This window comes from Gavialis gangeticus, unplaced genomic scaffold (genome assembly GCF_001723915.1).
Source record: "Gavialis gangeticus isolate Ggan-Ray unplaced genomic scaffold, GavGan_comp1, whole genome shotgun sequence".
Classification (NCBI taxonomy): domain Eukaryota; kingdom Metazoa; phylum Chordata; order Crocodylia; family Gavialidae; genus Gavialis; species Gavialis gangeticus.
Window position 1 is genome coordinate 8031339 of NW_017729028.1, and position 16121 is coordinate 8047459.

Sequence of the window (16121 nt, forward strand, 5' to 3'; positions counted from 1 at the left end):
CTTAGCTGACATAGTTCTGCTAGTAGAACGGTGTGTGGTGACAAGGGTCTTGTCTGCAGCCTTCCAGGCTCTGCAAAGCTCTGCAGTTGGGACCTTTCCAACTACAGCTTATGCTCTGGCCGCTTCTTTGGCTGTAGTTTTCTTCTGCTTGTGATCACTTGCTCATTCTGCCCTTTAATCCTTAACTTTCATAGTGTCACACTCCCTTGCTTGTGAGAAACCTCCACTGATAGTTGCCTTCAGTTCTTTATTTCTTTCTAATTATTTTCAGGTCTTTTTTCCCTTTCTAGTAGCTGTCTGTTTAAAAACAAAGGGGGTGGGGAGGGATATGTGAAAGTGGTGTGTATATACACAGATGATCTTCCACCAAAACAGGTCTTCCCACCAGAAACAGCAATCAGATGGGAGTGAGGAGAATAGTGATTTTCTCCCATGCTCCAGCATAAACCCAACTTTTGATACCAAAATTTATAAAGAAATTTGGAGTAGATGCCCTGATCCTATGAAGATTGAAGCAGGTCTGTCTTCTTCTTCAGCAATCCCTTGCAGTCTCAAGGATGATTGTTTTATCTGTGAATCTGAAGATGGCTGATGTGGCTGATCTAGGATCAACAGACTCTGTTGCAATTTGGGCATATCCTTCTGTGTGTGGTGGGTGGCTACAGATTCTTGATCCAGCCCATGATGCACTATTTCTGTTGTTCCCTCTTTTCCACATCTATAACACATAGGGAATCTACTTTTAGACCCTCTAGGATTAAGTTAGGCACTTGCTTAAGTCTTTGGAAGATGTAAGCTGTTAATTCTCTCTTCCTCTTTGGCATACTTTGGTGGGTGTGAAATGGATGCCACTGTTTATATTAAATTAGGTCTTGAGCTAACCCCCAACTAAAATAAGCAAAACAGTTCTGTGAACTATTTCAGGCTGTGTGCACCTCAGCCAGGCCTCATCTTTGTAGGAAAAGTTGTTCTGGTATATTGGTATGTGTCTATGTGAAGAAACACCTGGTATAATTTTAGTGGTACACCTGCTGCACTATATTTACACTGGTGGAATATATGTAGCAGTTCCCAGCCTGAAATGATAGTACAGAACGCTGTGTGCATATCAGTCAGGTCTTTTCTGCAGGGGAAATATTACACAGGTATAACATAAAGGGATTGCCTACATGAGGATATTTACAGTATAATTATTCTGCTATAATTATACCAGCATAAAACCCTACATGGACATTCTTACCTGAAATAAAAATGTGTGCCTGAGCAGTCACACCCATATAAATTGTAGGGATATAATTATCTGAGTAAATTTCCTCATGTAAGCAAGGCTTTTCAAATATATATTTAAAACAATATACTTAAAACATTACAAACCCCTTGTGTAATCTAGGGGTATAAGGATGATATAAGGAGGGCTTTCTTTGTTTTAGCTTGAGTTAATTGGGAACACATTTAAATAAAAAAAAAAGACTGACTTAATCTACTCTTTAAAGCATAATTCATTACAGGGGCAGCACTGATTTAGCTGTAGTAGTTTAAAAGCAAATTTAAGTTATACCTGTAAAATGTGCCCATCTTGACAAGACTTTGGACATTCCTGCTTCAGTAACATTCACTCTGAAGGTTTTCCTTTTTTGCAACCACCCACACACACTTCTAGACTTCTGATTCTGAACCATCTACTAATGAAATATATTTTAATTGATGCCAGTACATACATCTCTTCTCTCACTGCCACCTTTCCATATAGTATTCTGTAGTCAGTCCTAGTTAAAAAAAAGGATGTAATTGTAATAGAAGCGATCCAGAAACCAGGAACAAAAATCATGAAACATATGAAGAGATTTCAACAGGAGCTGGGAGAGGAGTCTTTGGGACTGTGTAGGCTGGAGAAAAGATGAACAAGAAGGGATATGATAGCTTTGGAAAAAAGCAAAACAAAACGAAAGTACATTTTTGTCAATTCCAAAGGTTCAAAAATCCTGAGTTAGTCCTCCCTCCTAGTCAAAGTGAGGCTTGTTTAAAAAAAAATATTTATCTGCATAGTGATTTTTGAAGCCTCCCTGCTGCTCCTGTGTGTGATAATTAATTACTGTTTTCAGTGCTCCTAAATAAGGGTTTTTTTGTCCCTGCTAAAAGAGGGGACCCCAAACCACACATCGATGTTGCCTCCCAGCAGCTCTTCACCCTCACCTTTTCCCCAGGCTGGGAAGGGGGAAGCAACATACTATCTCCTCCCTGCCTTCCTACAGTGGGTCCCATTCCTGTGCTCACTGGAGTGTGAAGGATCAGAGGAGTCTTTCTTTTCCTTTGTGCTCATACTGTGGCCTCTTGAAGGCAGAGAGAGAGTACGTCCTGCAGGAGCTGTGTCGGCTGCTGTGGGAAGCTGTTTCCTTCCAAGCACCGCTGACATTTAGGTGTGGCTGGAACTTCTACGGTGGGAGACCTGCTCCTGCCCTGCCAAATTTGTGTGCAAAGAATGCACAAGAGCTGGCGACAATTGTGCATGGCCTCAAGCAGGGTCTCTCATTTTCCTTTACAAAGAACAGAAGGGCATTCAATGGGGAGGTAGGAGTTCTGAAGCATATAAAAGGAAACCTTTTCTTATACAGCCTGTGTTTATCAGTGGGAATCATTGCCACAGAATAGAATCAGATCTTGCCTTGAGCAGGGGCCTGGACTAGGTGACCTCATAAAGCCCCTTCTGGCCCTATTTTTATATAATCCTGTGATTTCAGATCCAGGGCACTCTCAGAAAATGCCAGCTCCTGGTTGTCACTCTTTTTTGACTTCAGAAAAATACTAGAGTATTAGAGCAGCAAGGCATTGGAACAGCCTGCCCAGAGAAGTTGTGGATTCTCCCATGAACTGGTGACTCCTGAGACAGGGGGCAAGGGGCATCATTTGTAGGCAGTAGCGTCGGAGGCGAAGGTGGGGGGGGAATGGGGTGGCAAGTGGTGACTGCCCACAGAAGCTGGCAGTGGCCAATCTCAGGGGGGGCACATGCCCCTCCATAGCCCCCCGACACTTTGCCTATGGATCCTCTGTCACTGAAGATCTTCAAGAAGTTGGACAGCCACTGGGCCAGGGCTGATTGAGGTATAGCTATGCCTATATTTTACTGTGGGTATTTCCCCTGCTTCTGAACTTTGCTGGTTACCTTGTTCTTCCCCAGCCTCCTTTCTGCTACATGTGTGGGGATGTTTTCAAGCCTCCCTCAGAGGCATTGGGTGTTGTCTACAGGCAAGGCTGGGGACTTCGACTGGGGCATGCCAACGTTCCTCCCGGGACCAAAGCCAGAGGTTCCTGGCTAGATGGCCTTGCCTCTCTGCTCATGGTCAGACCAATTACTGTATTTGGGGGCAGAAGGAGATTTTACCCCATAGTCAGACTGGTACGGACTGTGGGTTTTGGGGTTTTTTTTGCCTTCATCAGGGAGGGGCAGGGGCATGGGGCTCTACCACAATCTCTTTTGAGCCTGTGCTGAGACATGTGAAATACATTGAAATACTTGAACTATATTGAAATAAATAGCAGAATTTTGGCTGCCAGTGGTTCTCCTGCTTTACCTGCAGCAGGGGAGGGCATTAGTTTGTGCTGTGTCAGGGCTGAGGAGAGTTTACATCATGACTTTATAGGATGGTTGGGATGGTGGTGATGTTGCCTCAGGCAGGGGGCCAGACCGGATGACCTCTGGAGGTTCCCTCCACCCGATTTCTCTATGACTTGCTGAATTTTTCTGTTGCCAAGACCCCAGAAAGCCCACAGCAGACGGATGGGTAGAACACGGATTCCTGTGTGCAATCTCTGAGTTTGCCCGGAGTTGTGTCTGCGCACGCGACCCTTCTACCAGCTTGGGGCACCGCAAGCCCCAGGAGCTGCCTAGTCTCCGTGTGCTGGGGACCCCGGGACGGAGTGGGGGCCAGGAACACCCCCCCAAGCTCCGCGCTGCTGGCCTGGCGGTGGGGGAGGGGCCGCCCCAGGAGGCGACGCGCCAGAATTCGCGCGGGAAGGGTCCGCTCGCAGCTCCCGCGGTTGTTCTGTGCAGGGGGCGTGGCCAGGCCAGCAGCTCCGGCCAATGGCAGCGCGGAAGGGACGGGCTTGGCGCCTCTTCCCGCGTTCAGCTACAATGGGGGGCGTGGTCCGGCGGGCGCTCGGACCAATGGGAGCACGGCTCCGTGGCCGGCTCGTGCTGCCATTGGTGGGCGCGTCGTTCGGGCGCCAAGTTCGAAGGGGGATATAAAGGGTCTCGGCCGCCAGCGCTAGTTCCTGTCCCGCGCCCCATCACTGCCAGCGCTACCGGTACCACCAGCACCAGCATCATGATGCAGCCTGCCCGCGCCCCGCTCTCAGCCCGCAACGACCAGCCGCGCCTGTCGCCCATGAAGCACCTGGCGCTGAGCGACAAAGAGAACACGGTGAGTGCCCGGCCCGGCCGGCCCCGGAGCCACTGCCGCCCGCGCCCCGCTCACGCCCCATCTCCCCCTCTCTCCCCGCAGCCACCGGCGCTGAGTAGCTCGCGGGTCCTGGCCAGCCGCGCGGCGCGGAAGATCTTCCAGGACGCTGACGCTAAGCCGGTGAGTGCGCCCCCTCCCCACACGTGCTCCGTTCCCGCCAATCCCCCCACCACGTGCTGTTTTCCCGCCACTTCCCCCCGCTGCCGCGGTCCCCCGTAACCTTCCCTCGTGTCCTGCAGGCGCCGCCGGCGGCCGCCCCGCATAGGCCGGAGGACGAGCCGCTGCTGCGGGAGAACCCGCGCCGCTTCGTCATCTTCCCGGTGCAGTACCACGACGTATGGCAGATGTACAAGAAGGCTGAGGCCTCCTTCTGGACCGCCGAGGAGGTGAGCACGGCCGGGGACATCGGCCAGCTGCTCCCCGCAGTCTGGGCGGCTTGTCCCCCTCCCGGAGCAGGGGCGGGATCCCCACTCAACTAACCGAGCTCCTGATGGCACCTACCCAGGGACAAGACAATGGCTTTAAAGTAGTCCTGTGGCTTTAAAATGGTCCCCATGGCAAAACCTGGGGGGCCGCAGGGGCTTGGAGGTATGCAATACTTTGATCTATGGGATATCAAGCAAAGGAGGCTACCCTGTTGCTGTTCCTTCCAAGGTTCCCCTCTTGCATTCAGCCGACTGCCTTGAACTTTTCACTTGAAGTGCTCGGGTGCATGCACTTGGTGTCTCTGTACATCTGTACATATACACATATGCCTAGACACCAGCACCTGAACACTTCTCAAGTGAAAAAATTTAAGGTGGTCAGAAACTTCATCACAACTTGCCATGGCTCTAGGGCAGGGGTAGGTGAAATACAGCCCACAGGCTGGATCTGGCCTGTCTACTTACTGGATCCTGCCCACGGACAGGTGCCCACCAATTGAGTTGTATCCAGCTCAGCTGCCCCCACCCCTGCGGCCCTCTGTCTGGGGTGAGTCCTGCCCACTCCTTTCCCCCTGCCCACCAGGCAGCATCATCCTAGCCAGTGTGCACAGCTTCCCTGCAGAGCTGCTGGTGTAGCTGCAGCTGCCTGGATGCTGCTTGATTCCTGCCCATCTTTTCCTCCTGCCCCTGCTGTGCCATTTTGTGGGGTCACGTGCTGGGCAGCAGACGTCCAGCCAGGTGCGGGGGAAGCTGCAGCCTGGTGGCTCCTGCCCCAGTGTGAAGGGCTTCATCTCCCAGCTGCTTTCCATCTACTCCAGTTGCCTGGCACAATGAGCACCCCTTGTGGGCAGCTGAGTGGATGGAAGGCAGCCTGGAGTTAGTCTCACATGTTGGCATGGGAGCTGTAACTTCCCCCGCTGGCTAGATGTGTGGTGCTCCACTGTCTGGAGCAGTGCAGCAGGAGGAGCTGCTGGACATAAAGGGAGCCAAGTAGCCCTGGAAGCAACCCTGCTGGGAAGCTGTGCACACAAACCTTGGTAGTGCTATCTGGCAGATGGGAATGTGGCACAGGCTGCCCTGGGCAGGAGTAGGTGGGGCTTAGTCCCATGCAGAGTGCCACTGAGGCAGCCCAGTGGGGGAGGGGAGGGTGATATATCTGCAACTTGTCTGGGCAAGCTCTGTTGCATGCCTTCCACACCCCACACTCGCCCCATATGCCTACTCCTGCACATGTCTCTGGAAGCTTGCAAATAAAGATTTTTGCAAATATCTAGTTGGTCTAATAAAATATCACATCTACCAAGAGTTCTCATTCCTTTTGCTTGTAGACCAACACTGCTACAACCTGTTTTTTCCCCCCCCCTCCCCCCACAATCACAGGCACCTGCATCCCCCACACACATTATACAAGAGTGAGACTGTTTTGAGCTATATTTTTTTTAGTACATATAGAGGTGATTGCATAATAAGTTGAGGAAAAATATTTAAGTTAAAATTAAAGTACAGTAGATGTTTGGTATTTAGGATATGACTTGTTAACTTTGTTAAAATTATATCGTCTGAAATATTTTATTTATGCAGCCTTTGACAGCTCACCAAAACTCATTAGGTGGCCATCCAACTGAAATGCACACCCCTGTTCTAGGATCGCACCTCTAATTTCATAATTGTTTTTTGGGGGCGGAGGGCAGGAGTTGTAGGTTGAGGGAAGACTGAGAATGGGACCTAATGGGTCTAATGCAATCTATTAAACCTGGAACCCTATGTTTTCCAATCATGACACTGATGAATTGCTGCCTTTTTTTTTTTTTTCTGTTTGCTTGTTAGGTGGATCTTTCAAAAGATATTCAGCACTGGGAGTCCCTCAAGCCTGAGGAGAAATACTTCATATCGCATGTCCTAGCCTTCTTTGCAGCAAGTGATGGCATTGTAAATGAAAACTTGGTGAGTGTGTACAAAGAACAGTCCTGTTTAAATTGTGTAAGTGGTTTGGCTAGCGTGGAGCTAACCAGATAGGGCCATACACATAAGATGTTTACTAATGGACTTCTCTGCTCCAAAACCTATTAAACACTTCTGGGGCTTTTTTTAGAAGGAGGCCTTGCTTTTTTTCCTAAAGCCAGCATTGTTTCTTAGACTAGAATCTGTATTTTTGGCAGTAAACTTCCCTGATGAGTGCAAGGCAGAGTGTTGTATTCTTCTTATAAAACAAAAAAAAGGGGGGGGGGGCTTGGAGTAGATTGGGTTTTATTCTTCATTCTGTCACTAATTTCTAGTTTGGCTTTTAGGCAGATCACTCAGTCTCCAGATCTCCTCTTTAAAATGGAGGCATTTTTCTGGGACACAGAGCTGAAGGAATGCTGGTATGCTAACTTGTGTTGCCAGAATAAGTTCTGAATATGGAACTACCCTACCTTATTCCTAGTTATAGTGACTTACTAAAATATGCTTGTGTGGATTCATAGTTCTGTAGCAACCTGTAGTTGGTGGTTATTTCTATAAATGTTTAATTATTTGGTTTCTCCTTTAGGTGGAGCGTTTTAGCCAAGAAGTGCAGATTACAGAAGCTCGCTGTTTTTATGGCTTCCAGATTGCCATGGAAAACATTCATTCAGAAATGTACAGTCTGCTTATAGACACTTACATAAAAGATCCAAAAGACAGGTTAGTATTGTATATAGTAAAAGGCTTAAAATTATTTTAAGTGGAGGCAAGAAAAGATGGAGAGGTCTGGGTTTTTTTGAAGATATTAAGTTAGGATGGTCAAAGCACTAGTAAACATGGTTGAGAACAATCTGGTGGTAGAGCAGGAAGGAAAAATTATGCAAACAGAACTTGTCAAGTATAAATGACAAGTGATGGTAAGTTGAAGATGTAGTAGGTAGAATGTTCAAATTATTTTGCTTAATGCTGCAGAGGACTAACCCTTCATTGCATTAGCTAGTGAACAGATAAATGACCCAGTACTGCATTTCTTTGAGAACTACAACAGCTCTTTAAGCTAAATCTCCACTTTGGAACTGCCTTTCAAGGTAACTGAAATACATGACACTTTTTATTAAACTATTTTTAAACCAGTAGTTTTTAATGCAACAAAGCACACATTCCTTTTTGACAGCAACATGTACATAAAGCTTAAAAACTGCCATCCAAAGAACAAGTCCTTTTTTTTGAAGCTGGTGATGTGGAAATGGTTTAGCTCCCAGATGATCAATCTAAAAAGTATTACAAATTGAGCAGTTTAAAAAACAAATTGTGGGGGATTTTTTTGTTGCTGTGGTTTTTTAAGTCTAGCTTATTGCTACCATATTGCTGCCTTGTGTGAGGACTGACGGTTACGTAGGAAACCCTAGGTAAATGTGCTCAGTTGATAGGCCAGGATGACTGAGTTGGAGTGGTACAAAAATCTCAGCCCCCAAAGCCTTTTAGGTTTCAAAATACATCAGTTGCAGGCAGTTAAAGCTGCTTCAGTGACACAGCACTTTTATGACAACGCTTAGCAAATGCTTATTGAATAGTCTGCCATGTAGACTTCTGTCTCTAATGTACTATACACTTTCTTCAGGGAATTTCTTTTCAATGCTATTGAAACTCTGCCATGTGTTAAAAAGAAAGCTGACTGGGCTTTGCGTTGGATTGGAGACAAAAAAGCAACATACGGTGAGTGCAGTTCTGGAGTATGCATTTCCTGGATATTGAATGTCATTGCTGTGCAAGCCTTCAGTAGTGATGTTGCCTCCAAGTACTAGAGCAGGGGGTTGTCAACAGGGTATGTGTACCCCTGGGGGTACTTGAGAAGGCCCTAGGGGTACATGTAGGCAGGCAGCTGGGGACACCATCCCCTGCTGCCACCTCCCAGGAGCAGGGCTAGGGTGGGGTGAGGGCAGCGGCACCCCTCTGAGCCACATGGGTGTCATCTTACGGTGGCTGCTGCTGCCATCCACCACCCTGTGCTGCCCCTGGTGGCTGGACATGGAGCCACTGGGGGTACACCTTTTTTTTTTAAAAGGTTGAAAACCCCTGTATTAGAGGGATATTGTAGCCATGAAGGTCAAGGAAATAGCCAAGAAGTTAGTTGTGGTGTGTTTTTTGTGCTATCTTTTATTCGACCACTTGTCATTGAGAGAGATGCTCTTGGGCAATTGCAGAGAAGTGATGCTGGAAGGGAACTCAGAGGGTCTTCTAGTCCAGCCCTCCTGCTCAAAGCAGGATCATCACTTGGCAAGGATGTTGACACCAGGGTTTGTCTAAGCTGCTTTTAAAAGCTTGCAAGGATGGAGATGCCACAGCTTCTGGGTAAACCTGCTCCAGTGGCTAACCGCTTGGATAGTGAGCAAGTTCTTTCTAGTCCTGTGCCTTGCAACCACAGAATAGTCCATCTTCACCTACGTAATCACCCTTAAGTTATTTGGGGGCTATCAAATCCCTCCTTGGTCTTCTCTTACCTGGACTAAATGTTAGGGTTTTTTTAGCCTTTCCTGGGAAGTTGTTTCCCAGACCTGGTCACTTCTGTTGCTCTCTTCAAGATTTTCTAATCTTGATGGTAAATAGTTGCTCTAAATCTAAAAGTTGCTTTATCAAGATTAGATTAAATTACTTTGTTCCTTCTAATGTGCCACTGAAAGAGCTCCTTTTGTGGGTGTATTTGAGGGACTTTTTTTGTTTTAGTTTTCATTTTTTTTGGCATTTTGACTACCATTTTGCCCCTTTTTGACAACCCTGCCATAGCTGCTGGTGTACTCTGTAGCTGCTCTGTAGGGGGTCTATAAATTTATTCCTCAACCAGTCTAGAAGGGGTGATTTTTTGTTTGCTTCCTTGAAGGATTTAATCCATGTTTTGTATGGGTTCTTGAGCTTCTCCCTACTTGTTGTGCCTTGCCCCAGGAATATCTTTCCTCAAAAGTTAGTTGGATGCTTTCATGCCTGTTGAGGTTCTTACTTGCAGGATGAGGATGTGTAATCTCTAGAGAGTACAGATACTATGCATGGTAGCAGTTTGGCCCACCTCAACACTGAGTTGTAATCTGTGCACGTTGTGGGGAGGGGAGGGAAAGTCTGAGCCTCAGTTTCACAGGTTTTTCACGCAGTGAAATTGCTATTTACCCAGGTAGATTATTTTAAATACTGCCTGTCTTAGTGAAAAAACAAGCATTTTTGGCTAATTTTTTTATTGGAGCAACTGTGGAGTTGAGAGATTTAAACAAGCTTTTTGATAGAAAGTTTTGTCTCTTTCCCAGATCTGGAAACAGGCACTTTGTGCTCAAAGGTTCCTCTAACATCTTTTCCAACTGTTTGCTCCTGTGAAATATTGCCAAAAATTGTTGTTCTTGCATATTTCCTGGACTATCACAACTATAACAACACCACAGTTTTTTTTTTCTAATGAAGTCAAGGTGTAGAATGTGTTGGTTCCAGAGAACTACATAACACTAATGTGGCTATAGTTTTCATCTGTGAATGGAAAAAAAAAAATTATCTGAGTTGGTGTAGGCCAGTGTATTGCTTTGGAGGTATAATTATGGTAAATTTTGTTTGGCCTAAAATGTAAACTGAACTTTTTCATCTGACAGGAGAACGTGTAGTAGCTTTTGCAGCAGTAGAAGGAATCTTCTTTTCTGGCTCTTTTGCATCCATTTTTTGGTTGAAGAAAAGAGGATTAATGCCTGGACTCACTTTTTCTAATGAGCTCATCAGTAGAGATGAGGTAAGAGCTAAATTTTAAGTTTACTGTGTACCACAGTTACTAATATGCTTAACTCCTTTGTCAGCACTATGCTTCAAGGCAGGATCATCCCAAGCTTTATGAATAAGGTAGGGCAAGGTGGCACTCTGGAGACTAAGTGACTTCAGGCTAACAAAGATTTATGAACTGACTGGTTCTGAAAAGGGCAAAGTGTCTGATAATCATTTAAGGTAGTAAATAAATGAAGAGTTAACACTTGCTCAGTGGCTTTCTTGTGCTTAATATGGTTTTGGTTCTAAGCAGATACCACAAGTAGGGAAATACTAAGTTGGCTTAGCACCCAGTGCCATGGAAAATGTTCCTTCTGAAAATAGCCGTAGGTGCTAAGGCTTTTGGGTACTGTGAACTGATGCCTGGTTCTTGGGCCCGGCGATGTGCTGCTGATTTGAGTGGCTCTTGTAATCAGTGTTCCTGAAATATCTTGAAATTCCTTTCCAGGGTTTGCACTGTGATTTTGCCTGCTTAATGTTCAAGCACTTGGTGCACAAACCTTCAGAGGAAAGAGTAAAAGAAATCATCTCCAATGCAGTTGTCATAGAACAGGTATTTGGCTCTTTCTTTTAGTTGGCAGATTTTGGCATAAAGCTGCCCTGGACAGCAATGTGTTTGTAAGTCTGAATGCCTTTTGTAGCTAACTTTTTCTGTTTGCAGGAATTCCTGACTGAGGCATTACCTGTAAAGCTGATTGGCATGAATTGCACTTTAATGAAGCAGTACATTGAATTTGTAGCTGACAGACTTATGCTGGAACTGGGATTTAGCAAGGTAAGATTTCTAGGCAGCATCTTTAATATAGGGTCTTATTCAATTCACTGTTCCCCAAGACCACTGAATAGCCAAAATGGCTGCCACCATCCATTTAACCTTGGCCATCTCTTGATCACTGGGTTGCTTCTGCTGCCCGTGCCTTGTCTGGAGACCTGCAACATGATTTAATACCTAGTAGCAGGCAAGTGGACAGAATGAAGGAAAGAGTGCTCTGCAAAAGTTACTACATTCTTGTCCCAGGCTGATCTGCTGCTTTCCTAAAGCCAAATGTGATGAAGCAGGCAGGATGGAAGGAATTTTTGCTTATTGGATAAGTACCCTAATCTTCCAAAATTCATATTGGATTCCCTTCTAGATTTTCTTTCCCAATTGATCCTTTAATGTGTTAATCTCAATTCAGACTGTTTAGAATTCTCCTTGCTTTTCAGATATACAGAGCAGAGAATCCATTTGACTTTATGGAGAACATCTCACTTGAAGGCAAGACAAACTTCTTTGAGAAGAGAGTAGGAGAATATCAGAGGATGGGAGTCATGTCGAAACCTACAGATAACTCTTTCACTCTGGATGCAGAATTTTGAATGAACTGAGACCAGCTTAAGTTGCAATGTGGATGCCCAGCTGTTTGAACAAAGCGTTGACTTGAGTGGCATATTATGTACTAAAACACCATTCTTATAAAGTGTGGTGGCATTAGTATTTTTTGAGGAGGGTAGGATAGCTACAGCAGTATAATTATTAGTAGATATTGTAAATGGTGCTGACTCAGAGTGCTTAGGTGCATCTCAACTCATTTTGAGAGAGATCAAGTGCCATCCTTCTGCAATGTGGGAGGTTATAGGCGGATACCACTAGCTCCTGGAATTTGCCCAACAAAGTCAAAAAACTTGGAGAAGTGGCATAGTCTAACTTTTTTAATTCTGATATTTGGCTTTGGATGCAACAAAGAAAACTGCATAGGAAATCACATGATCTCACTGCTTCTTAGCAGGTTTTAAGTTTACTTTTTACTATTTTAATAGTTTATACATAAACCTGGCACTTTAATATTAGAAAATAAAGAAATGTCTTGTAATATTCTTGGCAAATGGTGAAACACAAGCTTACTCTAATTTTTAGATACAGCCTTAAATGGTATAACTTCATACACTTTTTACCTGTGTATATAACTTAAGTATTGGAGTTCGAATCGAGAGTTGTTTCTGAAATTTCTCTGAAACTCCTGCTGAAGTATAGTAGGAACAATCGTTGTATGGAAGTTCAAGTGCATTAAACATAAATGTCCTTGGTACTGGAAACATGGTAATGGTTACATGAAACTTGCTTCTGAGCCCAAAGTTTGCTTTTTTTCTCAATTCCAAGGTTGTTGGGGGTGGCTTTATTACATGAAGAATTTTTAGTTTAGTCAGATGATCAATACATACATTATTCTGAAAGGCAGTATTTTCTGTCCTTGAAATGAGCTGATTTCTTTTAAAGCATTGCTGTCTAAAATAGCATGCAGAACAGAAGTAAGGACCACTAAGTGATTATGCAGCAGCTATAATACCAAATACTGTCTTGTATGTAGTGCATCATGTTTTAATTTAAAGCTGCTTAACTGCAGATGTCTGTCAGGCTGTTATTCCACAGTAGGTCTGCCCAACTTAATGAAGCTGGTTTCTCAACCGCTCAGCTAGGGCTGTGCAGTGATGGTCTGGTCCAGTGGAGTTCAGCCTACTGCTTGAGAGCCTGATCTGGCCTGTAAAACCATGCTGTATAGTCCCTAGGCCTCTGGAAATTGGTGGTGGGGAAGCAGGGCATCTCTCATGCTGCCAAATTTCCAGACCCATTAATGGATTGATGACTTCCCTGGGCTTAAATTAAGGCAATTTAGTCAAGGTAATTAATCCATATCAGATAATGCCTGTGTGTGGGGTCAGGTCAGTGTCTAGACTGTGTGTGTGTAGATTGGCTCTCATCTGGCCCAGGTAGCATGCAAAAGTTGAGCACCATGGCAGTGGTGGGGGAGAGACCCTTCTTAACTTGTACTGCTGGGATGGATGGCTTCATTCAGAGTTGCAGTTTAACTTCTCCCTCCAAACCCCTTCCCTGCCAGCACTGATTTGCCTTTTCTCACTGCATGAGTTGGGGCCTAATAGGGACGTACTAATACTGCGATTTTTATATAAGATTTTTTTTTAAGAAATTGCAACTTTGGCAGGCTTGTTAAGACCAAAAAAAAAAAGGCAAGGAGAAAAGCACACCGAGAGCCCTGTAGTCTTGGAGCACGGGAGGGAAGGGGGCAGGGATGAAGTGGTGTGGCTTCTTCTATAGGGCTGGGGTTTTGCAAATAATGGAATGAGGGAGGAAAGGCAAGTTTTATTCCCAAAGGGGGTGGAAGGTGGAGAGGTTCTGCAAATGAAGGATCAGGGCTATGGCAGGGAGGTGGGGCTATGCAAAATGATGAATGGAAGCAGCAGGGCAGAGCTGCCTCAAGCCCTTCTCTTCCCCCCCCCCCCCAGGCTTCCAGTGTTGCAGGGCTTCCCACATGCTTTTCTCCTTTCTAATAAACTTGACGCTTTTTGTAGTGAGACCCCAAAAGCATGGAGTTTACTGCTTGGGGATTAGTCTGAAACTGGTTTAATTACCTGGATTAACTCAGGGAAACGATTAATTCATGCTTGTAATGTGGATTAATGGCTTCTCCAAGTTTTAATTAGGGTAAGCTTAGCTTGCTGCAGCATTCCTTTTAAAGTACCATATTTCATGGTGTATGTTGGGTTTTGAAGCCCAATTTTTGTCTTAAACTCCAAGAATCTGGGACAAGGCTGGGCTCAGTGCTCTGCTGGTGCAGCCCCATCCTCTGTGAGTCCAGTGCTGCTTGCAGGGAATGGGACTGGGCTTGGCGCTCTACTGCTGCAGTTTCATCCCTTGTGAGCAGTGCTGCTCTCAGGGGATGGGGCTGCACCAGCTGAGCATAGCCATACCCAGTTCCTGACTCTCTTGGATCTTTAAAAAAAAAAAAAAAAAAAAATTGAGTTTCAAAACCTGACAAATACTATAAAATACAATACTTTACAGGGATGTTACAGCAGGCTAAGCTTGTTGCATGGGGCCAGCAGCTGAGCAAGGGCTAGTTGTGGGGGAAGCAAACAGGTTGGTACTAGCTGGAATAGGAGCTACATCTGGGGGAGGGACTGTCCTGGGAGCTTGCTGTATAAGGTTAGCAGCTGGGCCAAGTCTGGCTGCTAAAAAATAAGCAGTTAAGGAACAGATATTTAGGCAGCCAAGAGCTAGAAGTAAACTAAGCTACAGCAGAGAGGCAGGCTGGTCATCAGGCCAAGGTGCCTGTGGTTATAGCCACCTGACAAAAAGGGGTGGGCATTGGAAGCACATAAGACCAGTGCCTGAGACCAGGCTCTCTGTCTGGACCTGCAGACAGCAAGGAGGGAAGCTCTGAACAAGATGGCTGTAGGAGAGGGTACCAGAGTTGTCCCTGTAAGCAGATTGCCAAGGGAGAAATATAGCTTGCAGGGAAGTTGGGATTCAGTGGGGTAAGAGTTTTTGCTATACAGCCAGTGAGCTTGTATTTGTTCTGAATAGGACCTGTAGGACCGAGTTGTGGAGGGATGTCTGGCAGGGCACTTACTGTCAGGTAGCTTAGCCCAGGTTCAGGGACCTTTTTGGGTTTGAGACTACTGTAGGCTAAGGCTGGGAGAGCCAAGGCCAGTAGAAGCAGTCTGGCCTGTGGTCAGGGACCCAGAAGGCTCAGGGCTAGGATAGAGGTACAGCAGTGATATGAGGGCCAGGACCCCAGAGCAGAAGGCAGAGGTTGCAGTAGGGAAGCCAAACCCAGAACAGGCTTAAGTCAAGGGGGACTGAAGGCTGGAAAGGGGCAGAAGCCTAGGATGGGCAGAAGCTAGATTTGAAGAGCCTTGCCAGGGCCAGTTAGTGGACAGAAAGGGCTACCAGGCCCAATGGACAAATTTTAAAGTAACATCTGTGGGACACGGTTGTGGCTACAAGATTGGAAGGAAGTCAAGATAAGCCCCCATCAGTGCCTCGGGGGCCATGAGGGTAACTGCCTAATGCTTGAGGGGCAGGACTGGGTATGGGAGGGACCCACTGACTAAAACAGACTACAGCTTGTTCTGGGGCCCTAGGACAGCTTTCCTTTTTACTGGTTTTAAAAAAATTCCATCAAGGCATAGCAGGCAAGAGGAAAAATGAGGATACCTGAGTAGCCAAAGTGCATGAGGCAGCAATTGTGGCCACCAGGGAGCCTGGTCCTGTACAGCTTCCAGCTACACCAAAGAACTCTGTTGTACAGATGTAAGTACTCTCAATCCTTCCTTTAAAGAAGCTGTCTGAGTGCAAGATGAGTGAGGAATGAGCAGTGGTCTCTGCTGTAGACTGCACTGAAATGACAGCATGTAATGGTTGACCCTTGGGACCCTGAAACTAGCAGTATGTGCTCTTTTATGCAGCTATCCCAGTGAGCACAACCGTAAATAAGCAAAAGGCTGTGACTCAAAAATTCAAGACACAAGTCTCTAAACTTCAGCACTTCTGATGACAGGTCAGGGATTCCAGTGGTCTGAGAGTCAGTGTGACTCTTGAGGAAAGGAGGGAGTGTGTTGACCCATGTGTCTACCCACATCGCTCCACTGTGTGAAGTGTTCTTCACTTATCCTTTCCTCCTGGGTCTTACAAGTTTCCCCAAAAAGAAAGGAAACAAAGTCCTTC

At 45.9% G+C, this 16121-nt stretch overlaps 1 protein-coding gene across 1 annotated transcript; it reads left to right on the top strand.

Annotated features, from left to right (window-relative positions):
* The first annotated feature begins 4269 nt into the window (after nucleotides 1–4269).
* RRM2 (ribonucleotide reductase regulatory subunit M2) lies at nucleotides 4270–12695 on the top strand. Its single transcript, XM_019520742.1, has 10 exons — nucleotides 4270–4418; nucleotides 4500–4577; nucleotides 4697–4843; nucleotides 6710–6826; nucleotides 7413–7546; nucleotides 8448–8542; nucleotides 10453–10586; nucleotides 11064–11168; nucleotides 11277–11390; nucleotides 11822–12695. The coding sequence occupies exons 1-10, from the start codon at nucleotides 4323–4325 to the stop codon at nucleotides 11972–11974; spliced, it is 1173 nt and encodes a 390-aa protein (XP_019376287.1). The 5' UTR covers nucleotides 4270–4322; the 3' UTR covers nucleotides 11975–12695.
* The last annotated feature ends 3426 nt before the right edge of the window (nucleotides 12696–16121 follow it).